The 22,864-nt window shown below is 43.7% G+C and overlaps 1 protein-coding gene across 1 annotated transcript in view; it reads right to left on the bottom strand.

The window, feature by feature from the left end:
* Positions 1 to 22,658, bottom strand: part of KHDRBS3 (KH RNA binding domain containing, signal transduction associated 3) — a 168,842-nt gene extending 146,184 nt beyond the window's left edge. Inside the window, exon 1 of the mRNA XM_081266259.1 lies at positions 22,527 to 22,658. Within this exon, the coding sequence (XP_081122385.1) occupies positions 22,527 to 22,614 (88 nt within the window). The 5' untranslated portion in view covers positions 22,615 to 22,658. The remainder of the gene's footprint in view (positions 1 to 22,526) is intronic.
* Between the last annotated feature and the right edge of the window lie 206 nt (positions 22,659 to 22,864).

Below are 22,864 nucleotides of genomic sequence, written 5' to 3'. Positions count from 1 at the left end.
ACCCAAAAAGTAGAAGAGAAGCCACTTTGATTCTTCCTCATCAGAGACACTTCTGAAAATAAGTAATTGTGTTAAGTATGATTCATGTTTGGTCAGATCTGATAATGGTATTTCTGCAAGTCAATTTCTGTCACAATTAAGTACACCAATTTTAGATCAATGCATGCCACATAGATAAACACTACCATTGTTATTCAAACTGTGTTAATGCATTGAAAGCATCTGGAAGAGGACATACAAGACCTGCATATCTAAACGTGCACAGATTTCATGGAAACAACAACTACTAATAGTCCTTTCTGATGAAGATGAAGAAGCATTCTATAGACCTGGGTTCTGAAAGCATTTCTGCCACTTACCTGCCTCTCTGAACCCTGGTCTTCTCATTTAGAAAATGAAGACAATATCTGCCCTGCCTCCTAGCAAAGCTCTGGTTTTTGGAGATGTCAGTAAACCTCCCTCATCTTCCCGCTATCCACAAACAGGAACTCATTAAGGGTCAAGGAAAATGGACTACTATAAATAAAATCAGACCTATTTAGTTCTTTCACACAAAAGGTTTGTTGAGTATTTGGGGCATGTCCAGCAATGTTTTGGCAGCCTGGGATCAAAAGTAAATAACACAAGGTCTGTGTCCTCATAGAGCCTCCATCTGGAGAAGGGATCGTGCCTGAAGAAAAGAAAACAGAGGTTTGCAGATGGTCCTGGAAAGGGACTTGGGCTCACAGACCGCCACTCCATTGACCTGTTTTCAATTCTGCTTCTCAGTCCTTGAGGGAGTCAGGCTGAGAGCAGCCCCTGCCCATGAGTACCACCCCTCTCAGAAAGCTAAGAGGGTTCAGGCCCAATACCCAGGGTGCTAGTCTGTATCTTCTGGACCCAGGCCTAGCTAAGTCATAACAAAGAGGAGCCAAGGTCTTTAATGAAGTAAGTGCCCTACCTCTGAGCTACACCCTCAGTCCTAAACTATGTGTTTTCAAGGCTTAGGCAAAATGAAAAATATATAGAAACAAGAGATGCCAATCAATCCCAAATACCAAATAGTGCATTAAGAGGGTCAAGTACAATACCATGCGAGAGCACTCTGGTGGAAGCCCTATAAAGTGCCTGCAAATACTGTCACCATCATCTGCATTATCTTTATCACTATTTCATCCTATTTATGCTTAAATATAGCTCCAAGCAATACCTGGTATTTAAAAAATCAATTTATGCAAAAAGTTGAAGCTATTATATGAAATCTTCCATTTTTTTAAAATAAGTTTCCTGCAAAAAGCAAAGCAAGAGTCTAGATGAAATGTAAGATTGATAAAAAGAGACCAAAACAAGGAGTTCCTACAAGCTCTGTGTAAATGAGCCCCCACAGGATCTTTGTGGGCAGGCACGACCCCTCCCCTCAGGCCTGCCAGACTTGTGTCTCTCCCTCTGCTCTTCTCCCTGCAGACAGTCCAAGGTGAGCAGCCCACTCGCCCTCAGGGCTCTCCTGTCTTGTCCAAGGGAGGTCACGCTTTTCTCCTCAGTGACCCAGAGCACTGTCAACATTGCCTCATGCAGTATCTTTTAAAACACCTCTTACATGTGGGTCACTGTTTCAGTTACTGGGGACACAGCAATAAGAAAGCACTGTTTCCATAGAGTGTATGGTCTCTGGGGACAGATGATTAATGTATTATATGTCAGATGACCCCAGAGTCCTTCCTGAGGAGAAGTGAGCTGAGCACAGAGAGCAGCCGAGGAGGAGGGCAGGGGTGTGGTGCACACCGCACTTTCTACCTGCACATGCAAGTCTTGTGCACACTCCCCAGTGACTGGAGTTTCTCCAGTCAGGAAGCAACTGCATGTTACCGTCTTCAGGCTCCCAGCACAGCATTAACAAATCCCAACTGCAGAACAGTGGTGGTGGCTGACTGTCCTGACTGCCTCTTCCCGGTGTCAGTGAGTGCTTCACACACGTCAGCACACTTAACCTTTACAGCAACACTTTGAGGTGATTATTTTTACTAATAAAGTGGGGATGATGAGACAGTTTTAAGCCCCATTCTTAATCACCTGCAATACCATCTTCCCCAAACAGTGGACATTCAAAGTCATCTTACATCAACACAAACTGCAGTCCCACATTTATGCCCCAAAATATGTCTACCAGTGTCTAGTACAGGCCCGGAGTCAGAATCCTGGCAGCTCCGGGTATGGAGAGAGTGAGCTTGCCGTGACGTCTTCACAGGTCCACTGTTCCGAGGCCTCGGGCGTCTGGAAGAACATGCCCAGCTCTGGAGGCAGCATGAGGCAAGTGCAGGTGGGTGGCAGAGGCAGGGCAGGCACAGTCGCATAGGAAAAGCCAAGCAGTGCCTGAACTCAGAATGTGGCTCCAACTCAGTGCTCCAGACCACTCACTTCCAAAGACTGACTAGTTTCAAAGGAACCAAAGTACAGATAATCCCTCTACCCAGCAGCCTGGACAGTGCTTTACCACTAACAGCAAGGCAACCTCAGCCAGCACAGCAGCTCAGACCCACCAGGAACTGCCTTTCCCGCCACCCTGCCATCCCTCAGGTGCTGCTGGGCTTCCTGCTGCACCGCAAGCCAACCACAACAATCACTGGCTTCACAAGGTGTTATCAGACAGGTCTGACCATTGTGCCACATACTTACCTGTAAAAGAAGAGCTGGCCCATAAAAATAACAACATCTTGCAGACCTGGGCCAGGGCTGAGATACTTAACTAGTAAAAACAACACTGCAGTACAGAAACCCACCAAGTTTGGTCCTTCTTTTATTTGGGATGGGGGTTACAGACAGGAGGAGAGAAGAGAAGGTCTTGATGTCTAAAAATGCTATGGGAAGGGGGGAAATCACCAAAACATGAACAAGCCCAAATCAGAAAATAAGATACACCCTTTAGGGCTAAAGAACACAAGTCTTGAGGTCAAAACAGTTTGGTTTTAATTTGTTCTGCTGCATATTAGTAAACCCTAAAGCTTCATTCATAAAATGGGGGTATTGATATCTCTCTGAATAAACCTGTGGCACAGATTAAATAAAATATTGTACTAAAAACAGAAAAACAGATTTTTGGAATTGTATGTGCAATAAATAGTAGCTACCAATGTCATCACTGTATGTTTTATTTCTTATGGTGGAGTATCCCAGGACAAGAGACGTGAACGTTAGTACACAATGTCTTCTCCTTTGTAAGTCACAGCTTACTGCCACAGCCTAACACAATCATCCTCTCCTCAACTTCCACTTTACTGACCACTGATGTAAGTCACCTGGCAAACAGTCCCTGACTTCCAACACTTGATCTACAGTCATCTTTAAATGCCATCTACCATCTTATTCTTATTCTTTTTATAGCTTGTTTACCCATTTAATGTAAGAAATTATTAAAGCCATGAACCACACAGCTTTAAAGCAGAATGAATACAAGCCAAAGCTCTCAGCCGTCTTTACACTAGGTAGCCTGAGGAGGTCTCAGCACTCCTGATGCTCAGGGTTCCGTCTACTCAGTGGATGTTACCTAAAGGGGCTGGGAAAGCCAAGTTCTATGCCCCAGCACCACAGAGAGAGCAGGGCAGAAACGCAGAGCTGGTTTGTCAGGGAAGCTTTCAACTTGCAGTATTTCATAGATGAGATTCTCCTTGAAGTTAAGGATGCCGATTTACTCTTCATAGACAGCAGCACATTAAGAGTAGATGAGAATATTTGGGGGGAAAACAAGAGCAGTAACTAAGGATAAGCACTATAAATATTCACTAAGACTGATATGGTCTGTCAGCATCTAAAAAATAGAATGGCGGCTGGGGTCACAGCTCAGTAGTAGAGTTCTTGTCTAACATGTGTGAAGCATAGGGTTTGATTCTCAGCACCACATATAAATAAATAAAGATCCATTGACAACTAAAAAAAATTTAAAAACAAAAAGGAGAAATGCTAAAGGGTAGGAAAAAAAAGGAGAAAAGCAACCCAGTTGGCTGATAAACTACCTGACACTTTAGCCCTTCAACAAATTCTCTGATACTCAGAACATTATCCAGACAAAACCTCACTGTGAAATAGGAGGCAAGAGAAATTACCTCTTAATCCCCTGTAATTTAACAGAAAGAGTGTGGATCTGGAAATGGGACTGATCGTGTCCACATATTTGGTTACAAGCTAGCCCAGTGACATCAGGCTAGTCACACCTTCCAGGAGAGCCTGTTTTCTCACCTGTAAATGAAGTTTATGTCATTCATCACAGAGGGCTATACTGAGGATTGGAAAAAACACGGTCTATAAACCCCCTGGCACAGTGTATGATGCTCAGCAAAAACTCCACAAATCATAGCTCATTATTAGTAGTGATTATGTGACAGTGACAAATCATTTAATGTCTCCAAGACCCCTGATGTATAATTTGAAATAACATAGCACAAGAAAATCTCTAAAACCAGCCTGCAGATACAGCAGACACTGGACAAACACAGGTTCTGCTCTGTGATCAGCAGAACAACGGCTCCCCTCAAAGACATGTGTGCCCTAACCTCCAGAGCCCAGGAATATCAAGCTGCAGGGCAGAAAGGAGCTAAACCTGCTGGCCAGCTGGCCCTGAGATGGAAAGATCATCCAGAATTACCCAGGTGAGCTCAGGGTAGTCACAGGACCTCAAAAATGGGAGAGAAAGAGCAGACGGAATAGAGAGGTGCAGCCCAGGAAGGACACAGCAGTCGGCGTTTCAGCTCTGCAGAGAGGAAGGGCCACAGGCCCACTCCTGTGGGCAGCTTCCAGAAGCAGAGAGAGCCCAGGGAAAATGCTCCCCATAGCCTCCAGAGAGGAACAGAGCTGTGTCTACACCTTGATGCTCCGCAGACTTCTTACGTCCCGGACTATAAGATGATAAAGCTACTAGACTTGAGACAATTTGTGATGGTGTGCAAAGAAACCAATCGCTCTCCCAGCATTTTAGTCTCTTATTTATTTATTTGTATTGGGACTGGGGATTGAACTCAGGAGTGCTCTACTACTGAGTTTCATCTCCATCCCTTTTTATTTTTTTATTTTGAGACAGGGTCTAAGTTGCCCAGGCTGGCCTCAAACTTGCCATATTCCTGTCTCAGCCTCCTGAGTCACTGGGATTACAAGTATGCACCACACACCTGACTTCAGTTCCATTTATTTTAATGGGTATCAAAGAACATCTGAATATGAAAATTTTTTTAAAAAAGAAATGTTCCCTCTAGATCGATGCTTGATCTTCTTGAGAAGATCACTTCTTATTCAAATGAAATTAAGGTGTGATTTTTTTTTTTTTTCCTAACGGTGCTTGATTCCAGGTCTTTGCCATAAACAACTTAGAGGATGTAATATGATATATAAACTGAGTCAGAAACATTCTGGACCAACAGTGTTAAATAATTACAGCCCAGAATTTCCTGATACTATGGGTTATCAGAAGCTACATGAGACACCAACATGGACATCGGGCAGCTTGAAGCACACTACAAGTCAGGTTTATTGCATCTTGGGTATGTTTTTGTCTTCCAAAGGCTCAAGTTCTAGACCTTAGGCCCCAATGTGGGAGTACTGATGTTGTAGAAACCTTTTCTTTTTTTCTTGGCAGCAGGGTAGTGGAAGATGATTGACTGGGTCATGGGCTCCACTACGAAGGGATTCGCGCCACCTCTCTGGAGTGCGTTAGGCGTACTGCGATTTTATCAGTTCTCTTAAGCTAAGCGTGGTCTGTCCTAAAGCAAGGCCACTGCAAGCACTTAGCCCCTCGGCATGTAGTGGGTTCCCTTTCTACTTCCCCATGTTGTGTGACATAGTCAGAGATCCTCAGCAGGATGCTGGCACCAGGCTGGTTAGGTTCTCCAGCTACCAGAGTCATGAGCCATATATCTCTTTACTTCATAGGTTATTCAGTCTCAAGTATTTTGATATAGCAGCACAAAATGACCATTAAAGGACTCAAAGCAAAGTCTGTAGTTCGGAATCTATTCTGAATATCATGACTTTGATGAATCACAAACACACTGTTTTCTTTATATGAATGTGAAAACAGTTAAGACCAGTAATTTCTGAGTAAGGACTCCAAGTCAAGGTAGGTAGAAAAGTTTATTATTGATGTTTCTCAAACAGATGGCAAAAGTATCCTGAAAAGGCATCTTTTACAACCTTTTCAAGCAGAAACTGTCAACCTGAAACTGCATTAAATGAACTATGAGACTGTGAACTATGAACTCACAATTTACTAACTCCTATGGTCTAAAGGCAAAGGAACTAAAAACTCATCAGTAATTTGGTCAAGTCTATTAAAGACAACAACAATCCCTGGTGTTCCCCTCCTCCCCAAAACCTAACATCACCACAAATAAGAAGGAATTAAAGACACACTCATGGACGCTTCTAGACCACCACATGCTGGGCCAGGATACTACAGAGTGGCTTCCACATCTTGTCTTTTTAGACAAGAGGCTAAAAAGCTATCTTCTGAAAAGTGACCTAGAACTAGGAAGCAACCCTAGAGAGCAGCAGCGTGAAGCAGACAGTGGGGTCTGCTCCCTCGCTGAGCCCTACCTGAAGGGAGCTGGGGAGTCTTCTGCTGCAATTGAACTTCAAAAGGCTTGCAGCCAAAAGACCTTCAATAATGACAAGTGTCTACCAGCCTAGAATGCTGTCCCTACACTCTATACACACTGCCAGTGTCAATCATGACATGGCCCTTGTTCCAGGACCTGGAGATATGGAGCCAACACAATCAGCTGAGATGCAACCAACCAATCAACAACATTCACAAGGAATGAATCAATTCCCCCAGGGACACGCTAGTGAGGACCAGCAGCCACAGAGCATGTGATTTTAATGTCCAGGAATGTGTGAACCCAACTCCAAGTCAGATTGGAAGGCCTGTGGTCACTGGTGAAGAGAAGCTGTCAGAAGCCGTTAAGCCTATGGGAAGTCTCCCCCATATCCTGAGCTCTTTGTATCAAAGGATGGGGAAGAAATAGAGGGTGGATGCAGTTCGGTGCAGAGTATATATGTGCATGGAAACATCATAGTGAAACCCACTAACTGCACAATTTATGTGACTGGATAATCATGATAAAAAAAGAGCATGCAGAGATCCTACTTTGCCTCAGCATAACTGGAATCATAAAATTCAAGTTTCCTACTTAAAAAGAGAAATATATCAGCAAAAGAGAAAGAAAAAAAAAACTTTTAAAAACAAACAATTTTTAGTGTAATTTACAGTGGCAGGGTCACACACTTTTGTTCAATTGCTTTTTATTTTGCAGTACAAAGGACTGAACCCAGGGCCTTGTGCATGCTACACAAGCACTTTACCACTGAGCCACATCCCCGCACTTCCTATTTTACTAAATTGAGACAGGGTTTTGCTAAATTGCTGAGGCTGCTTCAAACTTGCAATCCTCTTGCCTCAGTCTCCCAGGTACCTGGGAGTCCAGGTGTGTGCTACCACGCTGGGGTCACACACTCTTTATGAAGTCACTTAACTCACTAAAAAAATGACTAAGGATTTCTTTTCCTTTGCCCAACAAACACTTCAACGTTCATATGGCTGCAAGGATTCTTTCCCTTGAACTTTTCTCTTTTGACCCCATGTGCTCCCTGGGTGAGCTCATCCTTAACCAGGGCTTCAAATACAGGATGGTGCCTTTCAGTGAAAGTAAATTCTAGAAAGATCACATATGTAACTGAACTCACACATTTTAAAACCTTTTCAACCTGATTGTTCAGCATCCCAAATGATATTTCAAAATCCCAAAGCTGACCATATCAGTCCCCTGCACTGCACTCTTCAACCATGTTTCCAGATCCTAAACTACACTCTCACTCCTTAGCCATCCACAAGGCCCTTTGCATTCTGGCTCCTGCCTACCTCTCTTGCCCATTTCTCAATCTCTTCCTGCTTTCACCTTATACTCCAAATGAAGGTGCCCTCACATACATTGCTCATTCAACAAATACTGAGCATAGTTCTGGGCACAGGAGATCTAGCAGCCAGTCCAAGTCCAGCTCTCAGGAGCTGAGAATGTGGTTAATGTCTTGAAGCATGTTGCTAAATGCTCACCACAGGTCTGGGAGGTAGTTGGAATCATGCCTGCTTTACGAGCTAGGACGTGGGAGCTCAGAGAGGCAGCAGGGGTGACCACCCACAAAGTTCGGGGCTCAGACCCACAGCCCAGCACACTTGTCTGAGAATGGCAGATCTCTCCTCAAAGTCAATAGATGGGAAACCCAAATAAAAAGCAAATATTCTTTTTCAGTTTTGCTTCACCAAACCATCCAAAGAGAATGAATTCATTGCCCTAATCCAAAGGAAGAAACTTAGATTAACTTGCTATTCGTTCCACAAACACTGGGGGAGTGCCCACTACCTCCCAGGCTGACTCTGAGTACTAAGCACTGCAGAGTGAACCAAAGATTACAAGTCAGAGTTCCAGCCTGTCGGGGCCGGGGTTTCCATGGGAGAAGCAGCTCCCAGCAAAGCACCATGGTGGAGTGGGACAAATGCAAAGAAGGAGGCCAAGAGGACGGCACTGCACCAGGCCCTGGGAATGCAGAGAGGGACAACAGCAGCACAGGCACCACACATTCTGCCCCAGGACCCACAGTCCTGAGTCTCAGCAATGCTGGGAGAGGGGCTCTGAGAAGTGAACCTCCTCAGATCACAGCTGCGTCACTCTGGTGCCCAGGGTGTTTCACTACTACGTCAGGAGTCATTCCTAAGTCCCTCTTCCTCCCCCAACTGGAATAGCGCACAGCTCTTAAGCAGGGCCATAGAACCCTGTGGGCTTGTCTTTGTGACAGCACTTACCACTCTGCAATAAAATGTCTTTTAATTTGGCTACTTCATGCTGAGAACACTTTAAGCAGGGGCGAAGGATTACCCAGCCCTGTGTTCCAGCACTACCCAGGATAAGCACGTAGTCCTCACCAAGAACCCAACACTGCTCCAGTCTGAGGAGCCTGGAGAAACATCCACCCTAAAGCTTTCCTCCCAGAGGCACCCCAGGAATCCGAAGTCGTGACCACAGATCATGCTCCCCTTCTACCTTAGGGCTCACTCTCGACAGCACAAAACTCCTTTCTGCTACCAGCCCTTTTATTGGGAGTAAAACTGTGCGGACAAGTGGGGAATTCATGTGCACTCTTCCAAGTGCCCAAGAACCTGAGGAGCATCCGCTCTGTGGCCAGTGCTCTGTGCTGGGCTCCAAGAGGAGGGAAGCAAGACATGTGTCCTCTGGCCTAATGCCCTGGGGAAAGGAAGTGACCAACTTTTGAGTACTGAACGTCAGGCACTTTGCACATATCCCGTGACGTGTGCAGGCAGAGGACCTGAAGCTTGCTGAGCTCATCACCCAAGTCACACACCATTTGAGGATGGGGACCCTGCCCAGGGCAGAAAAGGAAGCTCTGACAGAACCATCCAGAATCCTACAGAGCATTACCAAATTATGTAACGTCTTTCTTCTTGCCCCGTTCTTCTAAATTATTGTAGACTGCATAAATACAGGGTGGGGAATTACAAGTCCCTCTTGCCTGAATTAGGGGTATACTAACTGGTAAGCCTTGTGTTCAAAAGTGGAGAAACTCCTTTCTCCATGTCTCTCAGAGAGAGACAGATGCTGAAGAATAAGTTCCTTACATAAATAAGTTCCTTTACATAAACACAAGACCCCTGGGGTCCTTGTGTTGCTCCCTCAATCCAGCCACACTTGCTGTGATTTGTCTGGGTGGCATCCAGTGCACCAAGCCACATGGGGCACCTGTGTGGCCTGCTTGGGTTCTGCTGAGGAAAGGCTGATGTGAAATTTATGGCACATGCTTGTGCTTTGTCTACATAAATCATTATTACCAGCAAGTTGTGCAACTTCCCTGTTTTCAAAATTAAATAGTAAAAATTAAAAAAAAAACAGTAAAACTTACCAAACAAGGCAAAATTTCATAAGGCACCTCAAGACCTAGAAGACAAAATCCAAGCAGAAGAAGGAGCCTGCTCTCTCTCCCCCCAGGAACATGACTTGTCCTGCCACACAGACCTTTGAGACCACTTCTCTGGATTTTAGAGGAAGGGCCAAAGACGCACCCTGCTGTCTCCAGTATGCACCACAGCCCGTGACACCCAGAGCCACTGCTCACCAAAAGTTTCAAACAGCCCCACATTTTTGGAATTAAAGAAAATATATATAAGTGACCATTAAAGCCTAACTTGCTTTTGAATCACCGGAGACCCTGAACTGGCACAGCTGCACAACTGCATCTTGATGCGGCACTGCAGCCATCTGCTGCAACGCACCAGGTCTTGGTTTCTTTGTCCGTGTCCATCAGCACCTCAAGGGCTGGTAGCAGGCATCACCAAGAGGTGGCCATTCCCAGGGATACTCTTCTCTGAGAACAGGAGTACTTCCTGATGAAATCCATCTGCCACTGCTGTAAAGGAGTCCTTTTCTGAATAAGTTAGAGCAAGACATTACATGAGAAAAATCGTGAAGAAACAAATCTATCCTGTGACAATAAAAGGAGTATGATTTTGACATTTTTCACACAGTCACTTGACTGATGCTGGAGCCCGGTCTTCCAGCTTAGGCTGCAGGAAAGCGCCTGATACCAGACCCCAGGAGGGGCAGGTGCCAGTCTGCACACACAGCTCTTCCTCCAGACAGGCATTCCAAACAAGGGGCAACTTTCTATCGTGGCTACAAAAATGCCTTCGTGAGTTTATGAACCTATTTTTTTCTCATTATTACTTTGCATATTATACTTTTAAAAGACTTTCATCTTATAAATAAGGACCTTAGTAAAATGACAAGTCACAAGAAACTGATGACCAAAACACCTTTAAAAGATAAATGAATGGTCCATACTAGAAAGAGCTCATAATTATCATTATAGTATTTTTATTATGCCCCTATTGTAGACAGCACTGATAAAACAAAATTTTACCAATCTGGTACTCAAACCTGGTTCTTAGTCTCTGAGAGCAGGGTGGGGTAGGCAGGCTCAGTCAGGGCCAAAGCCAGCATGCTGCTTGTTTAGGTTCAAATTTTGTCAGAACACAAACACACTCATTTATTTACATACTGTCTACAGCTCATTTTCCACTATACAGGTAGATACTGAATACGGTGTACACCCCCAGAATATTTACTCCTTAACCTTCTGGCTCTAGGCTAAGAGCTGAGCACAGAGACAGTGGAGACCTGCCAGTCACACCCCTGCTATTGATGTCCGAATAAACGGCCTGGAATCAGACATACTCCAGCCGCCCAGACCTTGGTGTATAAACAATATTCCATTGTAAAATAACCTGGCATCCACCGAGGAAGAAAGAGTTGACTCTAGAGCCTGGGCAGAGCATAGAGCCCTGGAACAAAATGCTCTTAGAAAGTAAAACAAAATTTGAAAAATTAAAAATACAGAACTCTCTGGTATCCTTAAAAGATGGCTTCCTGAACTGCCCCAAGATACCAGACTCTGCAGATACTCGGTTCTTATATAACATGGTGTCTATATTTACACATAACCTAGGCAACCTCCCACATCCTTTAAATCATCTCTATGTTACTTATAAAACCTCATAAAATGTAAATATTACATAAATATTGTCATACTTTGTTGTTTAGAAAATAAAAATAAAGTCTGTACATGTTTAATAAAGACCTATTTTTTCCCCAAGTGTTTCGGATCTACTGTTGGTTGAACACACAGATGCAGAACCCATTCATCCAGACTACCTGTGCTCAAGTGTGTGAGGTGATCCTGTCAAAGAACCCAGGAGCCAGGGAAAGGCCCCAGTGGCCAAATCCAGGACAATCCAAGCATCAACTTATATAGTGATAATAAAGGATTATAACCCATTGAATTAAAAAGAGGATCCATGAATTCCTAATACACACAAGACAGGTGATCGATAAACAGGAGGAAGGGAAGGAAGGAGAGAAAGGAGAGAAAAGAGAAAGAGGTCTCCTGTCAGCAGAAAGCCAACCAGTAAAAATGAAGGGAGGTGAAATGAATGAGTTAGAAACTGCCATTTTATAAACACAGGGTAACAGCGATGTTTCAGGGAAGCAGCAGTAACTAAGAGCTGGGAGAATTTGTGAGAGACTTTAATGAGGAACAGAGTTTTCTCTGTCTCAAGATCTCTCTCCAAGAAAGTGCTAATTCATCACAAAAGAAACCAGCTACTTTCGAGTGGAGCTATTCTGGCACCACAGTGACCAACTGACCAAACTGACCACCACTAACAGGAGAAGTGACACTGACACCATGTGCCCTGGTAGGTGTTCTGAGAAGGACCATCTCCTCTGCAGCATCCCTGCCCAGAGTGCAGAACAGGAGACATCAGACCACCCGACCCGAGAGACATGCCACAAAACCTGGCCTGGGTTCTTCTGAAATGCCTGTCATGGAAGGCAACGGACAACAGAGGAGTCGTTCACGGAAACCCAAGGGGACCTGACAACTGCATACAACACGTGGCCCTGCACTGGACCTGAAAGGGCAGGGAATAGCAGGCGACCTCAGCATGCGGACAGTACCTAACGGTGCTTTGTTGCTGCTCAACTTCTTAATTTGATAATCACACTGTGGTTATGAAGAAAAAGGCCCTTATTTTTAGGAAATAAACACTGTGGTATGTAAGTACGTAGTGGGTAAAGAAACCTAATACTTGTTCCCTCCTCTCACCCAAGTCATGAGAATACACACACACACAGAGGGATGCCAAGGCAGATGTGGCTGTGTAAACTGGCAAATCCAGACAGACGGCTGTGAGGGGTGCTGAGCACTGCTCTTCTAATTCTTCTCTAAGTTTAAAATTATAAAACTTTCAATGCCTCCAAGTGCAGTGGCACACTCCTGTAATCCCAGCAGCTAGGGAGGCTGAGGCAGGAGGATCACGAGTTCAAACCAGCCTCAGCAATTTAGTGAGGCCCCCAGAAACTCAGTGAGACCCTGTCTCAAAAAAAAAATAAAAAGGCTAGGGATGTGGCTCAGTGGTTAAGAGCCCCTTGGTTCAATCCCTGGTACCACTTCCCCCAAAAAAATTAACACCAAGAAGAAATAAGGAATAAAGGTCTTAAAAGTGGGAGGGAAGGAAGGAAACAGATGAATACCTACAATACACCACAAGAAGGAGGACCTTGAAGAGTAATGGAGACAGGAGAGACAAAGCCAGTGTTCTGCAGGAGCCAGTGAGTGACCTGCTGCTGCCCAGGTTGGCCGCCTGCCCTGCAGAAGTTCTGCCTCCAGGTAACTCTCGCTGAAGAAGAAAGCCATCTTGCTCCTGACAGGCCCAGACCCCACTCTGAGACCCCACTCTCCTCATCTCTTCTAGCTCGGCACTTAACATTCTTAAAACTGTCCTGTAGACATGTTTGTGTCCACTGCAGGATCACGATTTTTTTTGATAAAACATGCTGAAGAAAACAACAGCAGCAGCTCCTCACCACGTCACTATTACAAGCCAGGCATGTCACCAAACTACCCTTCACACCACTGAATGGCATGAAAATCCAAAGGAATGCACTCTTTGTTAAAACTAACTTTTTAACTATTTTGTAGACATGAAACAGGCTGAAAAGGGTTAATGCAACCAACATCACGATGCCAAGATGTGGCAGAGCTGAAATACAAACTCATGTTTTCTATCATATAACTGTATTATTATTCTTTTTAGCAAATAGTCTGAATCTGAGTTCAGTATCATTTTCAATTAACCATGGCTTGCACATAGTAGACAAGCAAATGGCAAAAGGGATGTTTCTAAGTGTTAGATTTGTTTGTATTCTGAGTCACTCAAACTGAAAACAAAGTACAGAGGACAGAGGAGGCATAGATGCTAGAGAAACCAAGCCTAAAAAGAAGAGAAAAACAAAACAGATAATCTATGGCACTGGTAGATAACCATGAACTGAAGTATGAAATTCAGATATAAAAGAGGACATGAGGAAGAGAAATGTGTGATAATCTCATATTCTCATTAGATATCAGTGTTACTTCACCTCAATGGCAAGCCATGAGGTGGGCATCACTGCCATGTGCGGCGGTGGGAAAGCACCTTAGAGAAGTAAAGTCACTGATGAAGAAGTAAAGTGACAGTTAAAGTTGGAAGTGTTAAATATTCAAGTTCAACAAGTAACAGTTGCATAAATGAATGAAACTTTTACAGTCCTGTGGATTCTTGATCCAGTGATCCCTTCTTATTCCCTGGTAAAAAAAAAAAAAAAAAAAAAAATAATGAAAACAGAATGATGGCTCTATCCAAACTTTTTCCTGGTTTAGACACAGACAAGTCCTTTAGCCCACTAGCAGTCAAGTCAGCAGACAACAGAAGGCAGGAAGCAGGGCTTTCCACATCAGCTGACAAAACTTTTGTTACTACTGTTGCACCCTTAAACAAACCAAAGATTTTGACATACAGTCCAATGCAAATTAACAGTGAGTATTATAATTTTCCCTCCAAAAATCATATTACAAAGCCGGTAGCCATAAGTTAGACTACCCTAACATCTTTGAGAATGTTTTTTCTTTAGGTAACAGTGACCCCTCTAAGTTAGCCCCATGACCTTGAACAAGTTATATAACCTTCTAAGCACCATTTCTTTATCAGTAGAATGAAAACAACAAAAGTAACTTCACATGACTGTCACAAGAATTAAACTGCAGAAATGGGTGAAAAGGAATCTAGCAACAGTGCACAACACACCTCAGGAACTCAAGTCAGTACTTACAAAATAAAAATGTCATGGCTTTCCACAACTAATATGAAAGATGAGTACAATGCATGGAAACCCAACACAAGGCAAGCTGGCTGATCAGGATCAGCTTCTATACAGAGCAGCTCCCGCAGTGGATGGAGAGGGTCTCCTGGCTATGTGGAGCGCCATCTAGTGGAGGAAAGGCAGAGCACCGGGTGTGCACAGCATGGCAAGCAGAGGAGGAAAGCATGCCAAAGTCCCCTTCTTCTCTCCTTTGGAGGAATTTCTCAGTGGGCACTCAAGCCAACAGTGACCCCAAGTGTAAGACTTATACCAAAAAGAAAGTTCAAAAGGTTGCTGTCTCATACTCACCCCCTTTATCAAATTAAGGAAAACCATCAATAATTGCCAGGTACACCTTTAAAATCCCTCAAAGAGTAGCAGAGGCTGATTGGTGAAAAATAAAGAAATATTTTTTTAAGAAAGTATAGAAATTTACAGCTTAAAAATTCAGAGTAAGACACCCTGTGCTTGTAGAGGCTGCTAAGTGTCCAGACAGGCTTTGAGCTCTGTAGTCATACAACTGCTGATGAAACTCCACTTGCTAATTGAAGCTTCAGGTGCTGTCTCTTTAGCGGGATAATAAAAATCAATCACTTTGATATAAATGAAACAAACTTCCTAAATAAGGGATTTATTCTTCAATATTTCCAGGATAGGAAAATAAAATTATTCTAACATCATAAAATTACTCCAAGAATTACAACTAGATGATTTTGTATTATTAAAATACACTTAATGTCTGGGAAGTGGTGCCAATACTCCTAACACCTGCCTCAGGGCACTCTATAAAATAGCAAGTAATGTTCACTAAATACCTATGATGTGTTGGATGCTGTGCATATGTCAGAAAAGCAGCCTCAGAAATAGACACCAGACCCTCAATCTTACTCATGGTAAAACTAAGGCTCCAAGAAACTAACTTGCACAGACTAGAAAGTTGTCACCTCCTACAATTACGTGGCACTTCTTACAATTTATTCCTTGTTAAGCAAGGCTGTTCCCCCAAGTAAATTCCATTCCCCAGATTCTCCATATGGGCCCTGGTCAAAAAGTTTCTGTCCCTTGCCAGGCCAGGGTCTGTCCCTCTGTACAATATGCAATCTCTACTGCTCACCAGTCCATTACTAAGAAATTAACCTGAAGAACTGTGTTATCAGAATTCCCCACAAAAACCAAACACATGAAACCAGAAAGTTTCCACCACTACCTGGTGCTCACAGGTATATTGCATAAAGTTAAGCAGGTGAGGATCTGAATCCTGGTTCACCCCTTGCTCGCTGTGTGATGTTGGGTGAATTATTTGATCTTTCTGACCTTAGTTCTCTCATCTGCAAAATAAGATAAAATGATTTACACTTGTAAGAGTGCTGAAAGAATTAAATGAAAGACTATACATAGAGCATGCAAAGCTCTTGATAAATGATAGCTAATATTATTAGCAATTATAAAGCAAGTACATTTAAGCCTAATGTCCCTTCTAGAGAGCCAAAAACCATTATTTGCAGGAATTATTTGTTCTTGTATGCTGACAGTTTTTTGAGTCTATTTTCAGAGGATGGAGAATTTCTAAATATACCATAAACTGACTATAAATCTCTGATATACTCTCAACCATTTCCGTGATAAGGTATTAAACTACAAAGGGTTCTGTGCCTCTGAGAGATTCCCTCAAGGTAAACAGACCCTTAGCAAGAATTTCACTCACAAACATTCTATACAGGATGTTTTTCTATTTTTCTCTTTGACCACTGAAATACATACATAATTAAAAACCATTACCTGGCACGTCCGCTGAAGACTGAAAAATATTGCTGGAGAGCACAGGAAAAACAGTGAGCTTGCCTTTTTGGTAAAACACATTTTCAGAAACCTTTTTTAAAGATTCATCATGAACTGTGGAAATTCCTAATGGCTTTCTACTACAATGAAACTTTTATTTAAAAACAAACAAAGTTGAGTAAAGTCATTTCATCGCTTTTGTTAAAGTATCCTATCAGAACACTCTAGAATTGATTTAAAATCTCAGCCTGACTACTTACAAGCTGTGCACCTTGACTAAGCAAGTTACCTTACATTTCTGAGCCTTAGATGCCTCATTTGAAAAAAAAAAAATAAAGGAAACTGGCAGGAACTTAAGCCACCTACCTTGCAAGACAACACCTAGCACAGGAGAGGCCCTCCCTGTGATAGCTTTTATTATCATCATTATCCCCAATGCTGAGAAAAAATGGAAGCCATTCTCTCTTTACTCAGTGGGGACTGGATAACAGGCAAAGGGGTCTTTTGATATCCAAATTGCCCTTGGCATTAAACTTCCAATTTCAATTGTTTATCTGGCTTTGGGTTTCTGTTTAGCATCTGACATTGCAGATTAACTCCTTCAATTCATAAAAAGTCTTACTTAGCATGTGACAAGGGCTTCCAAAATCTGGCTTTACTCTGTCAAATAAATAAATAAATAAAATTTCACTATGGGGTTAAAAGGGAAGAAGAGCTAATTGTACCAGAGGGCAATGGCTTAACAAGTTCCTCAAGAAAGAATAAAAGTATAATTAAAACAATTTTTTTAAAAATTGTTTAAAGAATAAAAGTAAATAAACATCCGATTTAAAGCAGGTCTGACAATATCTTCTCATTATCTTATAGAAAAGGACCCCTATGGTTGTACCACAGTTAAGTGCCTTTCACTCAAATCCTTTCACTGATATATGTGCACAGCTGTTAAATACTACATTCCAGCCCCAGTTCTGGTGCTCTAAAATGTTCTGGCACAAGGCTCTTGACTGATTGCTGAATCCCATATAGACTCTAATTCCCCTATGTTTATGACAATTAAGAACAACAGAGGAATGAAGACTGGAGTTCCATTCACAAGACTAGGCTTTCACACAGAGATGTTAGACCAGGCGCTTCCTCCCAGTGCAGACAGAGAGATCCAAACAGTGTGTCAAGAACTGTACCACAGGAGACTTAAGCCCTGGGTGCCAGGCGACACCAGAAAATAGGCAGTGCAACCCATTACAGAGAAAAGGAAGTGGTGAGAAGAAAAGCAGCAATGTGAGGAGCTAAGTATAATTACGGATGCTGTATCATTTACCTTGCAATCTGGCAAGACCATGGAGCAAAGAACAAACTGCTCATCATAAAGCACCCAAGGTTTTCATTCTCCTCCTGTGGCTAACTCCATCACCAAGATCTGACTAGTAACTTCACATGTAGACCTCCCAGGGAAATGACAACAGAGACTGCACCTGGCGCTGACGTTTTATAAGCATGCCACCTTGGGCATGTCACTCTAATGTCAGTCTTGTTTTCTACCACTGAAACGCTGGCCAAACGCCTCTCCATTCTGGGCTGTTACAAGTATTAAGATTTGAAACATGGCAGGGTTAGAAAAGTGCTCAGAAATGTCCATAAACTATCTCAGTTAAATACAAATTATCTGGCCACTAACTATTTCAGAAGGGCAACTTGATGGACATAAAAAAAAAAAATTCAACACAGAATTTAACAAGAATTCCCACATCACACCAATTTCTCATATAAACAATTAAAGGATTAATAAGCTGTTCCTTAGGAAAGAGAGTACCTATAAATGCAAAGCTCCTCCTCTCTCACAGAGAGGACGACACTTTCTCAGAAGCAGAGACTGCTTTCCCTCTCTACCTCCAGGACCAGCACAAAAGCCCAGTATGGAAAGCTATCCATAAACACATAATTAATGTCCAAATGCCAAAACATTGTAACTCACAATCACTAATAATACACTATATAAAACTCAGAAATGGACTACCTAAAACTGAGTCATCATATCTATTTTCTTACAAAAACATAGCAAAAAATTAAAAATATAAAACTGATAACAGAAGAAAAACAATTAACATCTAACCACATCCCCCTCTGGATGCAACACAGAATCACACATCATAGCATGAAGGCATCCCACTCAAACACAATTTGGAGATTCTCCTTGCTTTATGAGGCTGACAACATTCAGGCAAATCAAAATTGTTTTCCAAAGGGATCTCCCAAAATAAAATGTTAAGCCACTGTGTCTTATAGCATGTGCATTCCTATGTTTATACATTTCCCCTTTATACATCTGAATGCCCCACATATATCCTAGGTAATGCTAAGCACCCTAGCACTTGAGATGTAATGTAAAAAAAAAAACAACAACAACAACAAAAAAAAAACTTATTTTGAAATACCAACAAAGAACTTTATGAATCTGAACAAAAACAGACCACACTTCCTCCTGTAACCAAAACTAAATGTGACTTGGCAGGGAATGAGCCACCAACCATGTATTACATCAGATAATTAAAACAGTGTTATGTCATCTTATTTAATGGTTACTTGGCTTGGATTGAAAACCATCCAAACCAATACTGAAGAGTTGGATTAAATTACAATGCATAGACATTTCTTCAGATGTTTTTTAGTAAGAGTCAGCACAACTCCTACTAGCAGACAATACTCCTACGCAACAATATTCTCATCTCCAATGAACCTCCTTAGCAAGAGACACAATGTCAATTCACCCTATAGGCACCTGGGTCAGGGGTGCCCTGGGAGGCAGGCAGTGGACACAGAATACCAAAACCTATTTGCTTTGATTCCATTTTAGCATCAGGTAAACATTAAATTTTTGTTAGAGAAACAAATTCAATATTTAAGGGAGGTAGAAGAGAACCAGTTATCCTGAGAAATAAAAATAAAATCAGTAACTAATGCCCATCATGAAACACGAATCTGGGAAAAGTAAAAGGTCAACCTGTACTGAATAAGAGCGCATCTCTTGATGTCATCCATCATCCAGCTCAACGTAAAGATTATTAGGAAAAAATAATTTAGCCACAAAGTTGATCGATGTTTACGAATACTGAATATCAAAACAGGATAACTCATTTGTTATCTCATTACATCTCATTTATTATTTTCATTACCATAATTTGCTGATTTGTAAACAAAAATACTGGTAACAGGCAGGCTTTAATTTAAAAGTGCCTGTTGACCTGATATTAAAATCCTGTGCTCTAATGAACATTTGTTTTGTCAAAGAAGACAAGTACAGAAAAAAATTTTTAAAACTCAGGATAAGTTTTCCTAAAGACACACATTATTTACCAGGAACAATCATATTAATTTCACCGATTTCTACAGGGTTTTTAATTAGCATGTGCAAAGTGCTTCATTCTGTCTTTGGAGGAAGACACAAGGACAATGACCTCAGAGAAAGACAGTTTGGGAACAAATTGGGGGTAGTCTAAAGCCATATAGCTGTCTCCCTGGGAGACACCAATATCTTGACTACCAGAAATGTTAAGTGTGAGATGGAACTAGATGCATGTGTCAAAGTGCCTTGGAAATTTTAAAACACTAAGCGAACATAATGTCGTGTCACCATTTGGAGATGTTAACTGCAAAATATATCTATTACATGTCACAACACAGTAAAATAAAAGTTCAGAAGGCTGACCAATCATCACTTCAAGATTTTTAGTGCCAGCATAAGATTTAATGCTGGGATAAGAATAACTTCTGGGAAAAAAAAAGACTTTCCTTAGGGGAAAACACATAAAAACACAGCTAAATGAGAATAAAAGTACTTTCATATAGGCAATAACAGGATGCTCATCAGATATAAAATCAAACTTTCCTAACTAACAAAGTCTGTCTTCAGACACTATGCTTTAGAAAGGCACTTGTAATTTTGGAGTTATGTAACAGCATAATTAATATTTTAAATGACAGAGCTTTGCATTCTGGATAGCGGCCTAGAATTTAAAGGAAAACATTTAGTTCAAAGCCATCTAAATTAACAGCATTAACACGAACATCTCTCCCTTCAAATGGGAGAGATGCACTTCTTACAAGAATTACACTTGTGATGAAAAGTAAGGTAATCAAGCCTAACACCCCAAAATCACTAAATGGCAACATTTCCCCAATATCAGTTTAAAGTAAGTAGAAGCCATTATCACTAGTAAGAAGAGAAACCAAAAGAAGTGTGAACCATATTACCAACAAAATACTGTGGCAACATGGCACAGAAAATAATGCTGACTTTTGCAGTAAGAAAACTCATTACACTTTTAGTTAAACTGGTTCCTTAATTGAGCATACTGTAACTTTGATTCAGCTTCTTTATTAGGAAAACTGCACTTGATGCCACTGTCCAGAATATTTTTAATGCTAATGATCTCACACAATGTACAAAGAAATTTCTTTCACAGGGCTGACAGCCCAGCAGGCAACAAAAGATATATGTAAATCATAAAGAGCAAGGAGTACAAACCTAACTGCAGAACTGCTCAGAAGGGCATGGGAATAAAACTCACATTCTTTTTCTCTTAATTCAGGAACTTGTGCCCATTGCTTTTTCAAAAGCCCTTTTTATTAAAGAAATAAGAATAAACATTCAATGAAAATAAAATGGGAGAGCTCTATGAACCTATTTCTGTTCTACAATCCAAATATGCTTAAATTGTTGGAGATGGGCAGAGTCTCTCCATGAGCCCCACCAGTCAACAGCTCAAGCGCTACTTCTACTTCGTAGAACTGGCTTCAATAGGTACCGGAGGTCGTAGTTTCAAAATCTAGTGCCCATATACAAGAATATGTCTGCCTTGTCTTTCACTTCCAACAACAAAAAAGGCAGGGCCAACAATAGGCGCAGAAGCCCCGATTTAAATAGGGAACCATAGACTGTCACAGCACAGAGTGATTCATGCAAATAGTGACAGATCTGACCAGATAATATTTCTGTCATTTCCCAGAGAAAAGCAGCCCAGTGTCGCCAGCCCATCTTCATCTGAAGGGCAATGCCAGATACAGGAGCAGTGGACTGCCCCCGGCAAGGAAGGCTAAGTTACCGTCCATCCCTGCAGAGGATTCAGGGCGCCAGAGCAGGAGCACGCCAGAGGAACCCTGTCCCGGTAGGCGTGCCCCATAAACCCAGGATCCCGTGCTCCAGCGCTTCCCCGAGCCGTCACACCGCGCTGTGTGGCGGAGTGTGCGAAAGGCACAGGCGGCACAGGCTCCTCCGCCTGAACCCCAAGACAGCCGCCAAGGAGGTCGCCCACCCGGCGCTTCCCAAAGACTGGAGGACAAGCCCAGAAGGGCTCCCGCCGCCCGCTGTCGCTCCGCCGCCGAGGGCCGCCTGCGAGCCGGCTGAGCGCGCGGCCTGGGAGCGCAGCCTGCCCCGCCAGGGCAGCCACTTGCGCCGGGCCACCCGGAGGGCGGGCCCGGCCCTGGGCTTCCCCTGGGACCCGGCCTCTTTCCTCCCCCGCGCGGGAGGTCTGACCCGAAGCCTCTTCCGAGGTCCCCAAACTTCACTAACAACCCAAGCACCTGTTCCCTTCGCTCCTCTGCATCTGATCCCCTCACGTCCTTCCATTTTCCAGAAGCTCTTTCTCCAGCTCCCAGACCAGCCGAGCGCCGGATCCGAGTCCCCCCTCCCCTCCAATGAGATCATTCAACCTCCTCCCCACTGAGCCCCCACCCAGAAGTTTCCCCTGGGTATCCCCGAGTCCCCAAAGATTCCCCGCAAGTCCTGTCCCGACGCCCCAGCCTCCCGCGTCCTCCCCGAGCCCCAGGTGCGCCGCGGCTCTTCCCCAGGCGTCCCGCCTTCGCCCGGGCCCCGCCCAAACGCCCGGAGACCGGGTCACCGCGGCGCCCCGAGTCCTCGCACGGCAGCCCCGGCCTCTGCCCAGGCGACCCGCAGCCCCGCGGGCAGCTGACAGCCGGCGCCCTCACCTTGGTTCACCAGGCGCAGGGCGTGCGTGAAGGAAGGGTCCAGCGAGTCCTTCTCCGCCATCAGCTCCGGCAGGTACTTCTCCTCCATGCTCGCCGGCCACCCGGGCCCGGGACGCGGCCCCTCAGCCCGACCCGCGCGCGCCCCAGGGGCGGGGACCCGGCCAGACGCCGCGGCGGCGGCCGAGCCCGGCGGGCGGGCGGAGGCGCGGGGCGGGCACCGGCCGCTCAGCCCGGTCCCCAGGCGCCCGAGAGCCCGCGCGGGCGGCCGCCGCCTCCCGGACGCGCCCCGCGCTGCGGGCACCGGCGCGGTCAGGCGGGCCTCGGGCCGGGCGCGCGGC

The sequence above is a fragment of the Spermophilus citellus genome (genome assembly GCF_964194105.1).
Source record: "Spermophilus citellus genome assembly, chromosome: 14".
In the NCBI taxonomy this organism is placed as follows: domain Eukaryota; kingdom Metazoa; phylum Chordata; class Mammalia; order Rodentia; family Sciuridae; genus Spermophilus; species Spermophilus citellus.
The sequence above is the reverse complement of the archived record's forward strand: the minus strand, read 5'-3'. Positions and strand labels throughout refer to the sequence as shown.